This window comes from Thermobia domestica, chromosome 17 (assembly GCF_964235325.1).
Source record: "Thermobia domestica chromosome 17, izTheDome1.hap1.1, whole genome shotgun sequence".
NCBI classification, from domain to species: domain Eukaryota; kingdom Metazoa; phylum Arthropoda; class Insecta; order Zygentoma; family Lepismatidae; genus Thermobia; species Thermobia domestica.
In genome coordinates this window covers 103,453,058-103,475,974 of record NC_137470.1, presented here as the reverse complement: position 1 = coordinate 103,475,974, position 22,917 = coordinate 103,453,058, and the positions used below count along the sequence as shown (strand labels likewise).

At 36.4% G+C, this 22,917-nt stretch overlaps 1 protein-coding gene across 2 annotated transcripts in view; it reads right to left on the bottom strand.

The window, feature by feature from the left end:
• Spg7 (SPG7 matrix AAA peptidase subunit, paraplegin) overlaps nucleotides 1-22,917 on the bottom strand; it is a 109,957-nt gene that overhangs the window by 19,855 nt on the left and 67,185 nt on the right. For both annotated transcript variants that reach the window (XM_081743745.1, XM_081743744.1), the window contains exons 7-9: nucleotides 12,749-12,971; nucleotides 7,655-7,817; nucleotides 1,312-1,622 (exon numbers count right to left, since the gene is read on the bottom strand). In XM_081743745.1, the coding sequence (XP_081599871.1) occupies nucleotides 1,312-1,622; nucleotides 7,655-7,817; nucleotides 12,749-12,971 (697 nt within the window). The remainder of the gene's footprint in view (nucleotides 1-1,311; nucleotides 1,623-7,654; nucleotides 7,818-12,748; nucleotides 12,972-22,917) is intronic.

Below are 22,917 nucleotides of genomic sequence, written 5' to 3'. Positions count from 1 at the left end.
AATAAAAGCACACGGCCAAGAAAGAAAACAAAAATTAAAGAGTCTACTCCAACCATGGCAGAGAAGTGCCTCGAATGGGCACAAGGCTTAGAATATTGGACTGCTAACGATTGGAGAATAGTGTTTTTCAGTGATGAACCATGTATCTTTGTGTCTGATGAATGTTCACAATATGTGCGACGTTGACCTGGGAGGAATTCAAGTTGGAATTTCTTTAATAAACCGTGAAGCATCCTACTTCATTCATGGTCTGGAGTGTGATCTCTGTCTTCGGGCCTGGAAGACTATATGTAGTAGAGAGGACAATGAAGCACGATCAATACCTACAAGTTCTTCAAGAAGAACTGCTTTCCCAGACTGCACTCTGGTTTGGTGAGGTACAATTCATCTTTATGCATGATGGAGCCCCATGCCACCGGGTCAAAGCTGTGACAAAATTCTTTGAGGACAACGAAATTAGTGTTTTTCCGTGGCCAGGAACTAGTCCTGATATGAACCCGATTGAAAACTTTTGGAGCTTCATGAAAGAAAAGTTAGGGAAGAAGCATATTAGAACCAAACTTCAATTTATCAAGGAGATCAACAATTTGTGGTATCACGACGCTGAATTGAAGGCAAAATGTGCTAAACTCGTACATAGGATGTCACAAAGGATAAAAGATTTAATAAAGAATAAGGGATTTCATAAGAAATATTAATCTTTGTATGAGAGATAATTTTCTTGTAATTATTCCATTTCATTTTTTGTTTCCAATTTGGATATACACACTTTATAGTAATTATATTTGAATGTTATGTACGCATTTGTTTTATTGATATTGAAAAGCATATGCCACACCAACTAGAAATTAGAACAGAGTTACAAAGTAGTAATTTGGACTAAGTTCGAACGTATTTTCTCACGTAATATTGTAAGAACAGTAAAATATTCAGAAAGTGAAAGTTGAGTCTAATAATTTGAACAAGTTTGTAATTCTCTCAGCTGAAATTTTCTTCTCATCTGCAATGATTTATATTTGTATTGCTACGTTCAAAGGTGTATATGTTTTTATACACTTTATACGAATAATTTGTGTATGAGCTGACCAATGAAAGTAAACCGCTATATGTCTCAAATTTACATAATCTTCTTCAAATTTGCAGAAAGTAAGCAGAAATTGTACAATTGATTTGAAAGTTATTGGCAAAATAAAATTTGTTTAAAGGAACCCATTTCTGAACGTGACTGGAGTCTAAAGTCTTGAGAGTGACGTATTTCTGGTATCTATTGATAAAATAAATAAATAAAATAAAAAAATACAATAAGTTTACCTCATCCTCTGAATATAACTTCTGATCTTTTGGTGTGTACTGTGCAAATCCCAATGCCATATTCGTTCGGGGTACAATTGTTACTTTTAAAAGAGCTTCGGTATGCTTCAACATCCATCCAACTATAGCGTGCCCTGACTCGTGATATGCAACCACCTTCTTCTCGTACGGGGACATCGCACTACTACGCTTTTCTGTTCCACCCACCACGCGTTCAATGGCGTATTCCAAGTCAGCTCCTCGGACCACATCTTCCTTAGATCTCGCTGCATGGAGCGCCGCTTCATTCACCACATTGGCAATGTCCGCTCCTGGAAATCGATACAAAATATTAGTATCGCCATATTACACGTACATGGCAGAACCACGAAACACTGCTCCTATATGTTCTTGCGTATAAAACAAAACAGCAGCACTCACTAATTTTGGCTGATTTTAGAAATAACTATTCCATATATGGCACCTTATAGTTTTTACAGCAGAACAACCATGGCTAAACAGAAATCAGGTAGTTCAACAAACAAATTTAAAATTGTCAAAAGGAATATACAAAATGAGTGAAATAATTCACTACTGAATCACATATCAATTACACAAAGGTCAACATTTACTAGTCCACGAACAAGAGAATGTTCGCTATTAAAAATGTATAATTTAGGTAAATTCATTAAATTGATGTATTAACACGCAAAAAAAAAAAAAAAAAAAAAAAAAAAGTATTTTCAACTAAGACAAGTCCTGAATGTGTCTTGACAAAATCTGTTTAGAACAAACGAGTTTGTTAAGTTATTAATGAAACATTTATTTATGAAATATGAACAAAATCGCTTGTGTCAGTTTTGAGAAAATCGTCCGAAAAAAAAAAAAAAAAAAAGAATACCTCTAAGAGTAAACTATCCCATCTGGATAAGTGACTTTTATCACAGTATATGGTTGTTAATGAAATATTGATGTTGAGAAAACCGCACTTTATTTTATTTATTTATATATTATTTTATTTTTATTCTTCGGTAAACTACATTTATTTTTGGAGATAGGAAGAAAATTAAAATTAAAAAAAAACTAAGGAATTTTATGAAAAAATTAAGTTTCAAATTTTGGTCTGGATACGTTGAACGACATGTTCTCTAAGCGAGTGGACATGTTTACACCGGGACGAACAGACAACCAAAAATCCGTTTTTCGGCATGTAGGGACCCTGAAACGTGTAAATCTGTTGAAATCTCGAAGTCCGTTTTTTGACGACCCCATACTTTCTTCTCTCCTAGCGTCGCTCGAAACGAAAGAAAAATGCATTAAATGGCACACTGGTGCAAAGGCCTGCACTGTTATTTTCCTAAAATGCTTTGAGCTGTAGAACAACATATATTAAATCCAGTTTCTTGCAACAAGTGTTCTTTTTATTTATTTACGGTGTAAAATAGATTTTTCTGCCGCACCCTGTATTACTACCATTGTACAGTATGTCCAGGAAGTCTGTACATCCCTATACCTTACTAGTTCTTTATAAGCGTAACATATTAAATGTATTAGTAATATTAGTAACATTAATATTATTATTAATGTCTGTAGACATTGATGTTAGTGTATCTGATATTGTTGTCATTGTTATTTTTGTTAATATCGTTCCATTGTTCATGGTCTGAGTGCTGCGAGTTGAAATGGCAGACACAAGTTAGTTTTCTGCTTGAAAAAGAGGTTAGTCACCAACGAGTGGGTTCATGAAGGTCCTCACACAGGAGAGACGTAACCCTGACCTGACGACACCCGAGGACTCGTTGAGGGCTATTATCAAAATGAAGTTTGCCAAGCGTCGCTACAGAATTAACGATGCACTTCAACAAGCAGTACGGAATGCCTTCGGTACGAGCATAACTGCGGTTCGCTCTTGGAGGTGCATTCAATTAGTATCCAATATGATGGAGCACACACGGATCCCTTGGACAACTAACTATACGTTCATTACTGAATTATTCTAATAACGAACTAGTAACGTGTAAGGGTATACGGACTCCCCGGATATACTGTATGTAATGTGCTTAATCTGTCTGCCTGATTCTCAAATTTTACACTAAGAACAAACAGCGACCGTCTTTTGTTAAAGCAGAAAAAACTCTCATTTAACTTGTTTTGCAGGGTACAGGAAGGTTCGGTTCCAGACTCATGGCTCGCTCTCCTGTAAAGCTGGATTAAGTAGTATGTGCCTAGTGGTAATGTTATCTTGGATGCAGTGGCGTGTTGTGCTGTTTCCGATCGTGAATAGTAACAGATCCTTCGGCATTGTCAAACACAAGGTAATATTAGCATGTGTTTAACATGAGAAACATCATGTTCATGGGTTTCATCGAGGTTCTCCCGTTTCCTCCACATTATCATTCCACGAATTCTTTCTTAATCATCCGTCTTCTTTACCTAAACGACATGACCGTGGGACGTTAGACTTCATTTCATTCCTACACATGTTTGGCTAATACTGCAGCCGATCGATTTCCAGTAAGAGAATCATGGAAATCAGTTTTCCACCTGTAAGTGTTCAAAGTTGTTACGCCCGTTATTTCGTAAAGTAATATTGCAATAAAGGGAGAACTGAAAAATCCATGCCTTATTTCGTTAAATAATTCTTTTGCTACTGAGCTGCTTAGGTAACTTTGAATTCTATTGGAAATTCTAGCAAACGTAGTTGTGTTCAACAAATGATTTGCAACTTCTTAATCACATCTTACAATCAAATTCAACAGTTCAATGTAGTTGCTCTTGTTCATTGACCTGCTACCCACTCTATGTCTTCTATGTCCCAATTCCTGGTTTGTTAAAAGATACTTCTGGCGCTAAAAATATGACTGAATTCGGAGACATTCCCAACGCCTTTTCAGTAGCAAAATAAACATGATTAATATTGGGAATTTATCAGTTGATGAACACCCAGTTTACCTTTTCGTAGAATTATGGTGACTACTTAGAACATGCTTACTGTAAGACTTTATTTTCCTTTTAAATTCTATAAGGTGAGGGTAGGTCTGTCATTTAAAATAACCGTACATTATCATAAAATTCACTGAACTAAAAGGACCCAATTTCCCTTGATCATATACTGGCTGGTTCATTTCTGTGCAAGACGAGTTGAGTTGATTTTAGTTTAGCGTCCCTTTCAGCAGCGAGGCTATATGAGACGTGGACCTACTGATTAACGTGGAATTCGAACCACATGAGTTCCCACAGGGAATCGAACCGGGTCTCCCACGCCAAAGGCGCGTACTCTGTGCAAGACGAGGGGGCCGCGGTGGCTCAGTGGTAGAGCGTTCACCTCTGGTGCTAGGGGTCTCGGGTTCAAACCCTGCTCCCGCCAAGTGAACTTTGTGGTGGACAAACACCGTGTGCGTGGGTTTTCTCGGGGTTCTCCCGTTTCCTCCCACTTTCTTCATTCCACCATTTCATTCATTACTCATTATCACCGTCTCCTTTAGCCTAACCGGCATAACCGTGGGACGTAAAACTCAAAATTTCATTTTTTTCTGTGCAAGACGAAATATCCGAATTCGTGAACTTACAACAGTTACTACCCATTTGTTCCATTGTTATCTTATTTGCACAGGTTTAACTAGCAGTATGGAAACCTAACTCTTCCCGATTCTTGTAAAAAAATGTGATACAATATCACATACAACGTTATACAAGATAATGAAAAAAAATCCCATTATTCCATAGCAAACTAAAATTACATAAACAAACTGAAATTTATGATGCACTAAATTCCGTACTATGCCTAAGGAAGCTAGACATCCTGTTTTAGCCAGAACAGTCCCTTTTTTCAACCGTTGTCCTGATTTTTGAGCAAGTATGAACAAAGTGTTCCGTAACTGTTATTCATCATAAATCATCAGACCAAATTCTACACTCTTTCGTTGAAATGACTGTGTATAGAGTTATTTTTGAGTTGAGTTGGGGTTTAACGTCCCTTTCAGCAGCGTGACTATATGAGACGGGACCTACTGACTAACGTGGAATCCGAACCACATGAGCTCCCGGCGGGAATCGAACCCGGGGTCTCCCACGCCAAAGGCGCGTACGCTAACCGCTTAGCCACGAAAGAGCTCTAGAGTTATAATTGGTATCAACATTCATTGATAATCTTTACGTCGTCCCTAAAAGTGGCAATTGTGGGTATCACTTAAGAAATGCTGCAATATAGCCCCCCCCCCCCCCCGCGCGATTCATATGCGTCTCGTTTTCGCAAGTAAACATTCTGGCCACCTTAATTATGTCCAATACGCTAGTAGCAACAACTCCAACAACCGCATAGCTTCCTCTGTTTTGTCGGTATGTTCGTTGGAATTAGGATTACGAATTACATTTCTGGGCTTTCTACATCTATGGCCATTTAGCCTGTCATGTATGAGGGGTCTATCACACTATCAGAGGAAAGGGAAGGAAGAAAGCGAGCTGGGACCTGTATGTTAGGTACGATCCCGGCATTTGTCTGGTGTCAACGAGGAAAGCCCAGGGAAACTTGACTCAAGATGGCTAGCATGGAAAAGTCACTTTTTCGACCGAGTGTTCCCACCGAACTCGAAAACGGAAAAATAAATGACAACTTATGTACATGAATTTAGAACATAAACCATGTCAATCATAAAATTTGTTGAGTTTCAAGTAATATATTTTAACCCATAATTTGATATTAACTTACGTGCAGAACCAGATAAGGCGTAATTCCCTACACTAAAGACGTCAAACTCCCCTTTAGTTACTGACAATCGTTATTTCTAGGATGATCTGTTTTATTGTACTTAATGAAACTCGAACGAAAGGGGGAAAACGTGACTCTGTGGTTTAGCGCTCACTCCTGATGTGAGCAGTCCTTGGTTTGATACCGGGTCACGCGAATTTGTGGTGGACAACATAGTGTACTTGGGTTTTCCTGTTTCCTCCCACTTACATATCACACTCATTCACTCCCATTAACCATCCGTCTCTTTTAGCCTCAAGGAGCATAATCGTAGGACGTAAAACCAGAAATTTCATTTCATTCTGCAATTTCTAATAAAAGACGACGAATTTCTGAGTTACTTAATGCACAGAGGAACACTGAAATGTAGAATGTTATATTCCGTGATCTTTTCACGTACGGTACTTATAAGATATTAGCGTCCATTACCCGCTTCGCTGGGTTAAAATAGGAAAAAATAGTAATATGTTCCGTTAGTCAGTCACTTTCACAAAGCGGTCCCTGACATCAGTCATTTTCGATTATTATTATTATTATTATTATTATATATACAGGGTGGAAGGTAACTCCACCGACAAACTTGGGGAGGCGATTCCTTATACGAAATGAAAGAAAAAAGTTCTAATAAACATGGACCGAAAAATGCCTCCTTTCAGAGTTATGATCCATTGAACATTCGAAAAATCATTTTTCAAAACTCCCTAACTTAGAAACTATAGGACTTATCCCAAGCGGTTTAAGGAATTACACAGGAACTGGTATATGCTCTATCTAACTATCGATGTTTCAGACGTCATCAGTACCAGCGAAACGAACGCACCACTAGTACTTAAAGGAGTATTCCTATACTTCAACTCCCTTTTTACAGTTCCTTTCACCGATAACGGAGGATGGTAAAACATGGATATTTAGATAGAAAACGTACTAGTTCCTGTGTAATTCCTTAAACCGCTTGGGATAGGTCCTATAGTTGCTAAGTTAGGGAGTTTTGAAAAATGATTTTTCGAATTTTCAATGGATCATAATTCTGAAAGGAGGCATTTTTCGGCCCATGTTTATTAGAACTTTTTTCTTTCATTTCGTATAAGGAATCGCCTCCCAAAGTTTCTCGGTGGAGTTACCTACCACTCTGTATATATATATATTCCCCTCCCTCTCTCCTACGTTGCATCGTCAAGATGAAATGATAAAAAACATCACAAGCCCGAATCGCATCCATGTTGGAAATTTGATCGGGTGCTTCAAGAGTTATTAAGCCACAAACATAGTCACTTTCATTTTTATATATATAGAGATGACGCTCCCCCCCCCCTAACATAGCAAAGTAATCAGGACCCTTACAACATTACTTGGTTACATTGTGGCAGTGAGACCTCCCGCATCCATAGTTCATCTCGCTTACCCAATGTTTGCGGCAAACAAGACTGGCGCTCGATCCAGAAAGTAGCTGTGTAATAAGTCATTCCATAAAAAAGAAAAAGGTTAAATTTAACAGATACAATCCTTTTTCTAACATGCCTATTCACTATTCAAGAGAACTTGGCCACCATCTGGCAAACATTTAAAAAATAAACCATAGTCTGTGAGTTCCAAGTAAATAATAAAAACTATACTCACCACTAAAACCAGGTGTCAAGTACGCCATTCTTTTCGAATAAACATTCGGAGCATATTCTAGGACAATACTTTTCAAATGCTGTTCAAAAATTTCTTTCCTTTCTTGTAAAGTAGGTAGATCAATTAAAATGTGACGATCAAACCTGCCAGGACGAAGAAGAGCCTAAAGTGAAAAATAAAACATTGACAAAATTTCGTATGCTATTTTATCATCAAACAATTGCATACTGAATCCTAGTCGAACTAAACTAAAACGCCCAGTCGACACTTCCCACGGAGTAATATGCCGAACGGGCGTGTTTAAGTAGGATAATGTGTGGTCAGCACATGGGTTCCTATGAACGTTATTTCTGAATTTCAAGATCAGAGTTTGCTATCTCTTAAGTAACTTTAAAACTTTCATGACGCTAGATCAACACACCAAGCTTTCCACTTGTACGAAGGAAGTTTGTATAGCAATGACAATGTTTTCAACTTTTCAACACTTGACTTCTATGGAAAATTCTTAAAGTTTAAAATGAATGAAGACTTCAATTTTCTGATTACGTCGACTTCTACTACATAATTATTTTAAGATCCCTCACTTTGTAAAACTAAGTTTGTACATAAATTTTACATAGGACTTATGAGGTTTATAAGTATTTCTTTTATATCTGAAGTATGCTCATTTTCAAAAACCAGAAGACGTTAATGATAAGCATTTAGCATTCTGAAGCTAAATAAAAAGAAAAAAGAATATCCATTTCTTTATTTACACAAACAATCGAGGCAATATATATAATAGGCTTAGTAGTCAAGTTATATGGAAAATCAGAAAACTCGAATAATAAAAAAATGATTCAGTGTATCACAGAAATGAACTATTAAGACTCTTCGTTAACCTCACTTATATATATGTAAGCGCGGATTCAAGGGGAGGACTATAGGGGCTATAGCCCCTTCCCCTTGACGCTCACGTATACACTGAATAAAATGAGCTTCAATCCTACTTTCTTTACACTGGATAAAGCGGCTACTATGGTTTAGCCCCTCCCTTGATCATATCCTGGATTCGCGGCTGTATATATATCCAGCTAGGGACCCCGCCTGAAGACCCTGCCATTTCATATGTATCAGCGTTTGATTCAAGAATGAATTTTGTGCATTTGCTCTTAATATTTCCTAAATTTGGCCAGCTGAAGGTCTCGCCCCAGACTCCCGCGTAGCTCGCCTATGGCCTCGCACCTCTTAAACCCACAATTCTACCGAACTTGAAGTTTCTTTTCCTATTTCAACTAGCTAAACGATAAGGTTTTGTATCCCACGAAAACACCCATTTAAATAACATATGGAAATTTTTCATTTCCCTTTTAGACCCCTAAAAACTAAAAATATTCAATTTTGTCAATGTCACTGAGGGTTAGTTCCAGAAGACTACAATCATGCCAAATTTCATCGTTCTGATCCTACCGGAAGTGTCTAAACATCTTGGGGTGTAGAAGATGTCCCATATAAATAACACGGGAAAGATTTTTTTAGTTCCTCACAAAACTACTGTAAAGTTGAAAATTTTAATTTCTTCATCCCTATTTTAGAACGCGTGAAAATTTTAAAAAATCAGTTTTGGCATTTTTTTTCTGGGTTTAGTCCTGAAAAACTGCAATCATGTCAAATTTCAATTTTCTACGCCAACTGGAAGTACCCGTTATTTTATGTCATCATGTACTTCATGTATCCTAACTACTCCTAGTTAGGATAGTATATAAATATATTGAATGATTTAGAGAGAATGAATTTCAAAAATGTAGACAGTAGGCCAGCTACTTTCCACAAAGTATTGAATAAACTAAGGAATGCTACCTAACTTTTTTTTTCTTTCTTTTCTATAGACCAGCAATTTCGGTGGCTAGTTTGTGACGCCATAATTCTTAGGAATTTGGCGTTATACAAAACGTGTTGAAAACAATTATTAGCTAAGTAATCGCACTTCGCAGATACTATCTGGTTCACTTCTTAAATTTTTGATGTTATTTATTGTCTTTCAATGATTCACTAAAATTAAAAAATGAGGGAGTTGACCTTAGCGAAGAGTCGTAAGAAAATTCAATGTGTAATAACCAACTAAGGACTCGTTTTCACGATCGCAAGATTTACGGCGTTTGTTTTAACTCCTTTGTACATTTACCATGTCCGTCCGTTTGGGAGACAAAAGATCTCGAGAACTACGTACTTGAGAAATGATTATCAAATTTGGTCAGAATGTTAGGAAATGGGTTCGTTTCTAGACTTGATACTCAAACTAGAAGTGACAGAAATTAAACATTTCCGGTTTTAATGTTGATGACTGTAGAGCAGAAATCGCCAAACCGTCAATGGCGACCTACTAGTAGCTGGCGGGCATATTTTCGGTAGATCACGTTAACGCTCCGGTTGGCTAATCTTGATTCCTCCACTGAGCTAGAGCTAACGACAGGGGGCGCTGACGACAACAACTGTTTGTTTCTTCCGCGCAACTGCCATTGTCAGCCACATCTCACAGTTGATTCTATACACGTGGGATTGTCCACGTGGTGTGTTTCGTATGTGTATATTAGACATTTGTTAACTTGGATACTTTGGTTTTATATTTACTAGAGATGTAAGTTTATAGGCAACAAACAAATGTAAGATTTTTCTTTTAAAAAAAGTTGGTAGTTCTTTCGGTTGGTAGCTCACAGTAGGATTTAAAAACGGTAGCTCAGAAGCTTCAGAAGTTTGACGACCAATGCTGTAGAACAAAAACGGTAATAGATCAAGTACCCCAAGACAGCATTACATTCCCATCCTTAACGCTTTAAGAGAGATGCAGTTTTCTATAATCCATTAAGTATCCCAAGAATGTATTACGTCTCCATCCTTAACGCCTTACTCCAATCAAAAGTGGTTGAAATCCACTACAATTTCCGGTTTCAATATTGATCTAAATAAAAAATTTAATGAAATGAAATCTTTCAGTTTAACGTCTTACAAATATGCACTTTAGGCTAACGGAGACGATGATTAGTGCAAGTGAACGATGATAGAATTTGTGGAATGAGAATGTGGGAGGAAATTAGAGTACTCGGAGAAAACCCACGGACACGATGGACTCTACCACAAATTTACTTGGTCGGAGATTGATTCGGGGATCACAAGCACCACAGGTAACCACTCTACCACTAAGCCACTGTGGCCCCTGATCTAGATAAGAAAAAAAGGTAAGAGATAGCAGCAAGTTTCCTTCTGAAATCGATTGAGCGATCTAAAAGAATAAGTATCGTTTTCTGTCTTTACCCTCTATTCAAACCGGAAGTGTCAGAAATCAGCCACTTCCGGTTTTAGCATTGGTCGTTATTGAACAGAAATCGTAATACATAATAAGAAGCGGTTTCGTGTAATCAATTAGGCGTCCCAGGAATATATCCCATTTCCACTCTAATGTCCCAACTAAAACCGGAAGTAGTAGAAATCAACCAATCCCCGTTTGAACATTGATCGTTACAGAGTGAAAATAGTAACAGATAGCGCGAAACGCTTTTCTGCAATCGATTTCAAGAATATATTTCGTATCTAGTCTCATCCGTTTACTGAAACTGGAAGTGATTGGAGTGGATTACTCGATTTAGCCGTTCGTTTCTCCGGATACTCCTCCGAAATACCTGAACCATTCTTTACCAAGTTTGACATGGTGATTCGAGAGCGTGCGCTGAGTGTCGTAATATCGCGATCGGACATAACATTAAGGAATAATCACCAAAAAACGAGATGCCCATAGACTTAACATTGGAAAAGCATTTGGCGCGAATTCTCATTGTAAACAATGGAAAATATAATTTTCAGGATTAGAAATTGGGCGAGGCTCTTTTCGTTTTGTTCTGCGAACACAAATTTTCAGTCATTATGCTTTGCGTTAATATGTCAAATTCAGCTACGCTGTGGTTGGTGTTCGAAAGGTCGATCGCTTCGAGCCAAATTTGCCAAAAGTCACGAAGGGACTATAACTATGAATAACTTTTTTTTATTTATCATTCGTTTCCATTGATATTTCACAGACTTAAAGACCCAGCATGGGGAATTCTTTATCCACTTATGAAATATATCGTCAACAAATGAAATGAAATGAAATCTTTAAGTTTTACGTCCCACGGTTATGCCGGTTAGGCTAAAGGAGACGGTGATAATGAGTAATGAATGAAATGGTGGAATGAAGAAAGTGGGAGGAAACGGGAGAACCCCGAGAAAACCCACGAGCGCGGTGTAATATATCGTCAAGTAGGTGTTCGCCATTAAGAGGCTCACTAATACGGTGTTTGTGTAGCACCTGATTAATGACAGGGGTAAACACTTCTGATACGAATGTCCATATTTTTGTTCACATACACTTTATCTTTCAGAGGTTCCCAAAGAAAATAATCAATCGGAGTAAGGTCAGGCGAACGGGAGAGCTAGCTTATGTCAGTATTTCTCGAGATGATGCAATGGTCGAAATGGTCCTCAGAAGCCCAATTGAGGTGCTTCCCGTCTGTATTGTGGCCCCATCTTGTTCAAACCACATCTCAAGCATATTCTCCACTGTAGGATACATAGTAGTCTTAATCATATTTCGATATGGATCACCAATCATCGTTACTCTATTTGCTTCATCATCTTCAAAGAAGTATGGCCGTCTAATTACTTTCTTGGAAGCTATTTCAAGGACAAAGAGTATGTGAACAAACAGCAAGCAATACACCAGCTCAAGGACCATTTCCTCCAGAAATAAGGGCACTCGGACCAGAAATATTAACCCTTGCCATGAATCATGTGCTGCTAAGAATTTGTGAGGCCCATAATGGCAAACACCTACCTGAGATTATATTCCGCACGTAAGTGTATACAATCTATTATCCTTGATCTTTAAGTCTGTGAAATATCAATGGAAACTAATGATTCACAGTTATAACACCTTCGTGACTTTGGCCCACCCTGTATTTAGTACGTATTGTTGTTTGACTTCTCCTAAAACTGACACACAATGTCCTAACAGTGACGTACATACTCTTCAGAGTGAAAATATACTATTTATTAATAATGCAAAATTATGCTGTTACAACTTACATGATCTAACACATCGGACCTGTTGGTGGATGCTAACATAATAACACCCTCCTTTGAAGCCATACCGTCCATTTCCACTAACAGCTGGTTGAGAGTTTGTTCTCCTTCTCCTGCAGCTCCATCAAACTGTCCATACGTTGGACTTCTCTTCCGTCCAATCGCATCGATTTCATCTATATAGATAATACACGGAGCTCGTTTCTTAGCTTCATAGAACAAATCCCTGTAAATAAAATATTATTATTATTATTATTATTATTATTATTATTATTATTATTATTATTATTTTACAAGTTTTAGTTTACAGCACACAAATCACTGCACACCGACAACAAAATAAGAATCAAATGATGAAAAAGCAGTTTGATATAACAACATGTATATTACATATTCCTTCAAAAAATATCCAAAATGCACCCAAAAATATTTAAAAGTGAAGTTTTGGCAAAAAGTTATTGCTCCTTCAGCACATATCTTTTTCAGAAAATTGACGTTGATTGTGGAACTACTTCCCGTTGATTATCCTCTTCCTATTAGCAGTACATTTTTTACCTCCCTAACTCCACTAATAACACTAATTGAGAACACCGTAGTGTAGTGATTAGATCGTGAGACTCATGTCTGTGTGGTTCCTAGCGGCTGCTGTTTCCAATTTGCGGCGTCCACCTAGCGTCGTGAAGCAAACTGGAGAGTCACATGAAAGCAAGACGTGACGGCCACTACGTCTAGAAAGCTCCTGATGCGCCTATTAGCTGCTTGCTTGCTGCTAGGCTGGACGTAGTTCAGCCGGTCGCTACCGGATGGCGCTGGAGCAGGCTTAGGCTCACAAACGGGCTGTTACGCCAAGGGGTTTAGGTTTTGGTTTTTGGTTTTTAATAACATACTTGGTCGAAGAAAAGTATAAACACTGTACTAATTTGAATATCTTTAACATTCCTCAAAAATTAAACTTTGAGATATATTCCTTTTTTAATCACAGTGCTCTATATATCAGGATAAGCTTGGTACTTTGGGGGTAAACATTTTTTAATAAAATGATGTACTGGAAATGCAATCTTTCAGTTTTACGTCTCACAGTTATGCCGGCTAGGCTAAGGAGACGGTGATCATGAGAAATGGATGAAATAGTGGAATGAACGAAGTGGGAGGAAACGAAGAGCCCCGAGAAAACCACGCACACGGTGATTGTCCACCACAAAGTGTATTTGGCGCGAGCTGGGATCGAACCAAGGATCCCAGGTACTAGAGGTGCACGCTCTACCGCTGAGTCACCGCGGCCCAATGATGTACTGGTTAGAAATTTTCGAACAAATAGTAAATATTTTTCTTGGTGGTGCTATTCATTATCTAGAGACGAAAAAAAAAAACTATAAATATATACGCAGCTACGAAGATTTAACTGAAGATTTTAAATGATTAGAATTTTAGCGAAAAACTGTTTCTAGTGCTGTTTTTTCCAAGAAAAGAAAACCAGAACCAGAAAGAAAGAAAAACTGCCATTGGATTCTACCTTGTGTTAAGTCAATTCATTCTGAATTAATATCATCCACCTCCCAAAAATTCTGATTTATATAATCCGAGCATTTACCTGTTACCTCCCAAAAGGCATTTTTACATGTTATCCAACTAGAAATCTACATACTTTGCACGTACTTTCCAATTGTGTTTATCTCCCGTTCATTTTGGATGTTTCGATTTTATTATCCGTATCATATTCGGAGACACATGTGCAGCTATGTCAAACACATGAAAAGGAAAAAGAAAGAAAGAATACTAAGCTCGCTCTGCAACAAATGAGGGTTGGGAAACGCTGTAATGTGCAAATGAGATGCATGGGATAAGTCGTGATTGGGAACCCTTCACTCCTGGTGGGAATATTCATGAAGCTATAGGCTTATGTCTAATTATATTGGAATATATTATCCATTTCTTAAGTTCGAACATACTAGATTCGATCGAAATGAGAAAACTTTTTATCGGACTTCTGAAGAAAATAAAATAAAATAAATAAATACATGACCGTGTTTATTATATATGGAATTCCCAGTCACGACCCCCTTTTCAATTTTATTAAAAAATAGAAGAAGTAAAGAAGAGAAAAGAAAGTTGGGATAAGAAGAAAAATAGGGAAAGTAAGAAGATGAAAAAAAGGGAACTGATACTGGATATTTTTGAGAAATATGGTAAAGTGAATAATTATCGAATTGGGATCATTTCCAATAGCTATTGGGTGAATGTTTGGTATTAAGGTGATCAAAGGTAGACACATGTTAACCCATACATCCCAGACCTAGATCCATTTAACCCCAACTACCGAATTATCCCAATCTAGCTCTGAGATAGATGAGAAAGTTTAATTTAACCGTTTATTCAATATTTCCAGAAGTTCTAGACTAATATCCAATATTTGAAAAATAAACGACGAAGTTGATGGCATGTTAGAATCGACCACAGAAAAAAAAAAAAAAAAAAATCAGAGCAACACACGTTTGTCGAAGATTCTGACTCTCGAAGTTCTCCTATGATGATCATTCGTTCAGGCTACTTCAGTCCTTTTTGCTTCCTTCATAGAGCCAACTTAAATTAAGTTAGTATTGACATTCAACGACTTTAATTGCCAACTACCATTAACTATAGTAACTCACACATATATATATCAAAAGAATCGGTGCACTTAATACTAAACCTACATTTCACTCACACTCACATTCATACGGGACAGTGTATACTTCAGGTTACATTTAGTTGAATTAAACTAACCTAACTACATTTCTATAGACATTTATTACATTTCAATAAAAGAAAACTTAGTTTGACATAACAAGAAAAATTTGATACATGAAAAAAGAATGTTTCATAAGCATGCACAGAAATCTGCTACTTTCAACAATATCAAATAACACATTTCTCTCTCTAGAGATATTAAAAGTTGGATTACATTAAAAATAAATAATATTCGACAAAAGACGAAAGACAAAAACTAAAGGAAAAAAAAAAAAAAGAATTCAAAGGTCAACATATTTAAGATTCAATGCAACGAATACATATCATTGTGGAAAAAAAATATAATTGGTTAATCGTTCTTTAAAAAAAAAAAAAAAAAAAAAAAAAAAAAAAAAAAAAAAAAAAGCACTTTAGTAGCATTTTATTGAGTCTCCGTCCCAAGAGGAGAAATTTCGACAATTTTATGAGTCTTTGTTCTCACGTCGATAATAACTCCTTTTTCAACTCTCTTTATTCACTATGATTGGTGTCCATGAGAGTATTTAATCGTTTGTCTTAACAACAGACAAAAAATTTAGTTCCTTCGTATTATATATATATATATATATATATATATATATATATTTCTCATTTCGTCACTTGACGCACTTGATATAAAATTTCAAAATCTATTCAGATTAAAAAGAAATATTATCGGATCCAGTCACAGACATTGAGAACTTATTTCCATTATACTATATCTAAATGGAGCTATGTCTTTGGACCTATCTAGGTCCTGTATTCACATTACTAAATTATTAACCAAAATCGGTTCAACTTAAGATCACTAAATTTTTATTTCCAGTATAGATCGTGGAGTCAAGAGATTGTAGTCACTGAACTGACGAAAGCCGAATAGTTATGTTTCCAGTCGTAGGGGAGGATTTGTTTCATAGATTACTGATAGAAGGATTCGTTGGTGGGGCGCACTGTTTCGTAGTTTACTGAGTTCACTATGATCTCGCAAAATAAATTTGGATAAGGATTAGGGTTATTTTTACTCTTCTTACGACCTGCTACTTGTTCTATTTCCATGCAGTATTTAACACGATATTCAACTTTAATAGTCACAAACATTAATAACAACTCAATAAGGAGTCATTTATTACAATTTACGCGGTAATACTGTATATCACAAATAGTTGGTCAGTGTCGGGTGTCAAAAATCTATGGCAACCTAAAACAACCAGGGTAAATACCGAGCCCTTTACATACATACTCGTATATATATATATATATTTTCATATTACTCAATATAATAAATTTCACTCTAATATCAATCTCAGTATTTCGTCGACGTTTAAATTCTACATAACCTTTTTATATTCGATAAATATTCACATTTTATTGGCTCAAAGACAAAACAAAAATCCTGACTAACAAAATTCTTTTTCTTTTCATAAGGTTGCAACATTGAAATGTATATGTATAAACCCGATAATTAATAATAATTCTCAATTTACTAAGATCCGCGTATAAAGGAATGGTTGATATTATTTAGTAAGTTGACACAAGAGGTGGAAATACAACAAATAGAGCAGGCACGTAACCTTTTAAACTATGTAAGTACATATATAGATGTATATACAGAGAAAGAAAAAAAAATCAATGTTATTCGAAACTAGTGGGCCCAAACTACTAATACATACACCATATAACCAATCAATAGAAAGAAAACCAGAAATCAGTAATCAGCGGGTATAAGTTGTACGATCAATGAATAAAAAGTAAGTTTCTAGGAATCTGAAACCATGGTGTACCTTCTCGTCAGTTTCTCCCGTGGTGGGTTGAGTATCGTGAAAAACGGAAGTAAGTTGTTCTGAAATACCTCCACGAATTCTATCCCTCGATGTCTCAGTTAGTACATACGATCGAAATAAGTGATATGAATATTGTATGTTTTAATGAGTTTCAAAACCGGGGGGGGGGAGGAAGGTTGAAATTTAAAAAAAAATCTCGAAGTAAGAAGGAAGAAAGAGACAAGAGAGAGAAAGCGGTGCCAACGAAAGGAGAAAGATTAAAGTACTACTCACTACACAGAAGAGTGATCGAATTTAAATATATAACAACTCATAGCCAAAAATATTCACATATGCCGAAAGAGGGTGGTTTACTTAAATATGTAAACTAGGAGGGGGTCCTGCTGCCAAGGATGCAAGTCTGTGTCCATCAGATCCCAATCCCACAAGAGTTTGCTTGTAAGATTGAAATCCGAGCCCCGTATCCGGCCCAGACCAGCAGGATAAAAGGAGAGGGGGAAGGGACCAGGTAACTGCGTCCCCAATTTTGAAATCTCTAAGTAAGAAAAAAAATATTCGACCCCTCAGAAGAACTAAGAAGGTTCAAGGACAGTAAAGAAACTAGAGTAAAAGTAATAGCTAAGATATCCCTAACTAATGATTTGCCAAAATAAAAAAAAATAAATAAATAAATAAATAAACTAAATTTTGGATCGGTGATTTCAATGACCAAACATCACCGATGGCTACCCTGCGCAGACATGCCAAAGTCTGGGATGTCGTTAATTTCCCTCATCTAATTAAACTAAGAAAAGAAATGAAAATACTTAAGGGGACTAGGGGTCGACATCCGGGTACGCGAATGACATAAATATTAATTTAGTAGAGGTTGATTTAATCGGATAGTCCGAACTGGGCTGTTAGCTATATGAACACTGCACAATAAATAAGGTAAGCAACGAAAAAAAAATCTCGGAGAGTCAATGAATGTTAAAGGTACAAATGACCGAACCTGTACTTTCGATGATCACAGGATATAGCAGTTCGTTGCTTAATTATCATTTCTGTCAACCTTTAGAAGTAATTCCCACATGATGCTACCCTATCTGTTGAAAGGCTTAAGATCCGGGGCGGTTAATATGAGGTCCTTAAATGCAAAGTAACACACAATTCCCAACTACACTTTACTATCCAAATAGCAAACTCGGTTGGATGAATGTACTGGTGTAGAAGTCAAAACGCGAGAGATTGTTAGTAAACATATCCATATTCTCCATATATAATATACACTAGGCCTATCCATTTAAATATAGGTGTCATACCATCTCATTCATATTTTATATCATATTATTAATATATCATTACATTCATTCATTATTTACTCATTTTCGCGCGAAGTAATATTTTACAGACACCCTATTTCATACATTTTACACGCAGGCCATACACATATTTATATTACACACCAATAAATATATAATTATCACAATCTATCACGCTCAAACTACTACACGATAACATTCATCGAACCACGGACTCTTTGTTTCGAAGCACCCAAATCGTATTTACTTCGCAGTTAAAAAAAAAAAAAAAAAATCATACGTGTATTTACTGAAAGTTAAATTGTCAACGATTAATTTATTTCTGATTTGCTGATAAAACTAAAGCAACAATGGAAATTTTCTACAGCCACGGGAAAAGAGAATTTAAAACTACATTTTGAAACAAATAGTAGCAGCATATGGACTTTACCTCTATTAAGAAAATAGGCATTCTTTATTTCAGTGGATATTTCGATTGCTACTTGACCTAGCAAGCTGTAATTTTCAGTATAGTAAGATCTCATGCTATCTTATATGAATGTATACTCATCTGAACCGAACACCATGTCCACGGGATGTAATTTGAGAATAAATGGCCAAAATCAAACAATCTAGATCACTAAGTCATGCGATGTCGTAATGTCAACAAACAATTGACTACTGAAAACGGACACGATGGCGCTGTAGTGGAGGCATAATTTACCGTGTACTGAAATATATACTTGTACTTATTAATCAGAAATCTAATATTTACTCTCGTTTAGTGTGCTTTGAGTTAGACAAATGGTATTAAACTAACGCATATGAACTACACTGTCCTAATAGTAGAAATCACGCACTCACTCAGAACTACCAACTACACACACCACTATAAATACTACACATAAAACTACTAACTAGACAAGCATCATTTAATTACATGCATATTAAAGGCAAGCACCTTTAAACATATTACTCCTTGTCGGTATATAGAGTTGGCTCTATTAAACTTTAAGGGGCAAAATGAGAAGAGTTAACCCTAGGCCCAATTGACCTGACCAATTGTTTACTAAATGATTACTAAAGATTGATGCCCTGGGGGCACCTTAACGAGGTTTATTGAGGAACCCTTCCCCTGAGAGGGGAAAAGGCCCTAAAACAAACAATAACTAACCCATCCCCCGCTAGAACTGGTTCAATATGGAAAGAGAAATAGGAGCCCCGTTAATGAGATTAAGCTGCCATTCTGATAGTTAACATTCCAACTATGAAACCTACTGTGTACATGCACTTAAAAAAAAAATCACATCCACCGAATACACGAACAAATTGCACAAAACCAGGTCGTATTTCCCTAATCATTAACTGATTTTTACTGTTTGAAAGAAAAGGAAAGTGAAATCACTTTTATAAACTGTCTATCCTATCTTGCAGCAACATGGCGTCTTGCAAACCGAAATCCTGAATTTGATATTTCCTTACAAAAAATGTAGATTTTTCCCTTTTTTTGGGGCTCCTACACAGCCTTCAATGTTCAACTATGAAATTAAATCAGATTTTTACCTGAAATCTATTAAAATCCTAGTCCTTCCCAGTTGAAATGTGACAGTACACGTCACGAGCTGTGCGTCCAGATGCGTCCTTGATTATAATGGTAACATTGTGCCAAAAACGACCGGGGTAGGAGAATTTCACCAATTAGGGCGGAATCTACCAGCCGCGGAAATTACAAAACAAATAGAAATTTGGCAAATCCAGATAAAACCGGATCTGAAAGTGACTATGGACTAGTGAGAGGGGGTGAGGGAAAGATTAGGTACTTGACTGAATTCTACATTGGTCTGAAATTAAGAAAATTTATATCCAATGACGGAATTATTTTTTGGTATGACGTCGGCCTAATAAACCTTGTTACTATTCAACTTGTATATGCGAAAATAGGATTTACACTTAATCAAAATATAAATAAATATATTGTTCAGTGGGAATATGGTTACTAATGAAACCTTTCGATTCATTACATTTAATTTGAAGTAAAGAGAGTAAATAAATTGTGTAACTAAACCGAAATCGAATAAAAAAAAAATTACTAGGTACAGGGTGCGTAAAAAAAGTTGCCATTACTTTCAACTTTAATGGTACATTACACACATGTCGCATATACATTGTGTTTAGTCGATTAGTTCCGTTTTCCTTTTCTTACTCTGACCAAACGAATTAACGTATACAAATAAGCAGATCATCACTGTAAAGAGTACCTTTCTAAGTTGCATTACTGGTGAACAGAATGTGACATGTTCAATGTGTTCCCCACGCCCATTGCGAACCTTCCTCATGAATCGTGAAGTTCTGGAAAATCCGTCTACAGATATCTCTATCAACAGATGCGCAGCAATCAATGTCTGCCATCTGCAAATCTTGCAGTGTACGAGAAGCTCTAGCGAACACACTCTCCTTCAGGAATTCCCATAGAAAAAAAATGCAGGAGTTCAATTCAGGGTTGGTGGGTGGACAGGAAAATCCGCAATCAAAGAGCGCCGGAAATAATTTGACACCACTCGATTCCGGAGCTTGAAATGGACATAACTGGAATACATGAAATTTTTAGGGAAACATCTGGAGATATTGCCGAAGAATACGCCAGGTGCTGGTCAAGGATATATTATTTTCCATACTTTTTGGATTGCAGTTTTATCCGGAGCACAAGAACACTTAAATGAAGCACAAGAACACTTCCTTTCTGAAAATTCTCTGCACGGAAGTGACCGATTTCTTTTCAAGATATCACTATACAACACGCGGTTTCTGTTTCATCGTTAAGGGCGGCGCCATTTTAAGATACATAAACGTTTTAAGTGTTGACAGATGTCAAAAGAAATTTTAAACTCCAGTGTACTCGACAATATCACTAACAGCGTTCCATCATATTTCGTCCTGTCACAGTAATGAAATGAAAAAGGGACCAGACTGAAATATTCCGTACCATAACGACGTTTTGCCAAAATGTTTGTTTTCTTTATATAGCCCGACAAGAATGATTTGATCACTGAGTCAATAAGAACAGGGTTCACACTAAAATTTTGGTATTGATTTCCCTGAATTTCCATGATTAAGTGACATCTCCCTGGCCAGCGACAGCGTGAACGTTATCATTTATGGTTAAGTTTACAAAAAATCATTTTCCTTCTCTAGCTTCCACCTCACCAACGCTCTCTACTTTCTACTTTTTAAATCCAGTATAAGCTTACTCTCTTACTGTAAATACTTATTATGAGTCAAACTTCCTGTACTTCGAATACAACAAAACACTAATATGAAACAATAATCATACACAACGATATCTTTCACTCATAGAGAACTAAATATGTATCATAATCATAATTTAGCCTATTTCTTTGATTATCTACAACGAATGAACCTAATTTTTTTCTTCTGTAGTATTTGATTTTTTTATGTAATTTGTTCTTCTTTTCCCAAAGTTTGTAGTTTTAACACCTTTAGGCGCTCTTCGAGCTTCTTTATTTTTAAACATAATTATTTTTTTCGGTAATAATAATAATAATAATAATAATAATAATAATAATAATAATAATAATAATAATAATAATAATAATAATCTTTCTGAATCTACAGGGTGAGGATAAAGTCCAGTACTAGCCTTTTATTTTTGATACTGCTTGACGAAAAATTGCAAAATTTTGATTGTGGGTAATTGGGGTGGGGTGACCCAGATGGTGTGGTGCCATTTGGCATCATGTCAGCCATCTTAAAATGCGCCATTTCGAATTCAGGTCCAGTATTCCAAATGGGAAGGAAGGCATGCGACACATGATTTTAGGTTACAATTTTACCAAAAATATGAATCTTATTTTTTACCTAACTTTAATCAGTAATGAAACTTCGTGAAGTAAGCATTGCATATGTAATGGGTTTTTATTTGTCTTTTCAGGTGAAAAATAACTTCAGATTCGTATTTCTGGTGAAATTTTAGCCTAAAATCATGTGCCACATGCCCCCTTACCATTCGAAATATTGGATCTGAATTCAAAATGGCTGCCATAATGCCAAATGGCACCATCTGGTGCGCCCCTACCCCAACTACCCACATCCAAATTTCGTCATCTTTCCTCAAGCCGTTTCAAAAATAAAAGGGTGGTGCCGGGCTTTTGCCCCACCCTGTATATTGAGTCTCTGAAGTGTTCTTCATATGTTCTGTGAGTAGCTAAAAATCTTTTTCTTCTGTGAAATATAGCACATTTCTCTGAGTTACCGCATATTTTGAAGATTTTTCCTGACTCATTTTATTTTCCCTAACTTTTAAGGTCAGTGCGAATCTTTGAGAATTATAGCTAAATGTACCGTAATA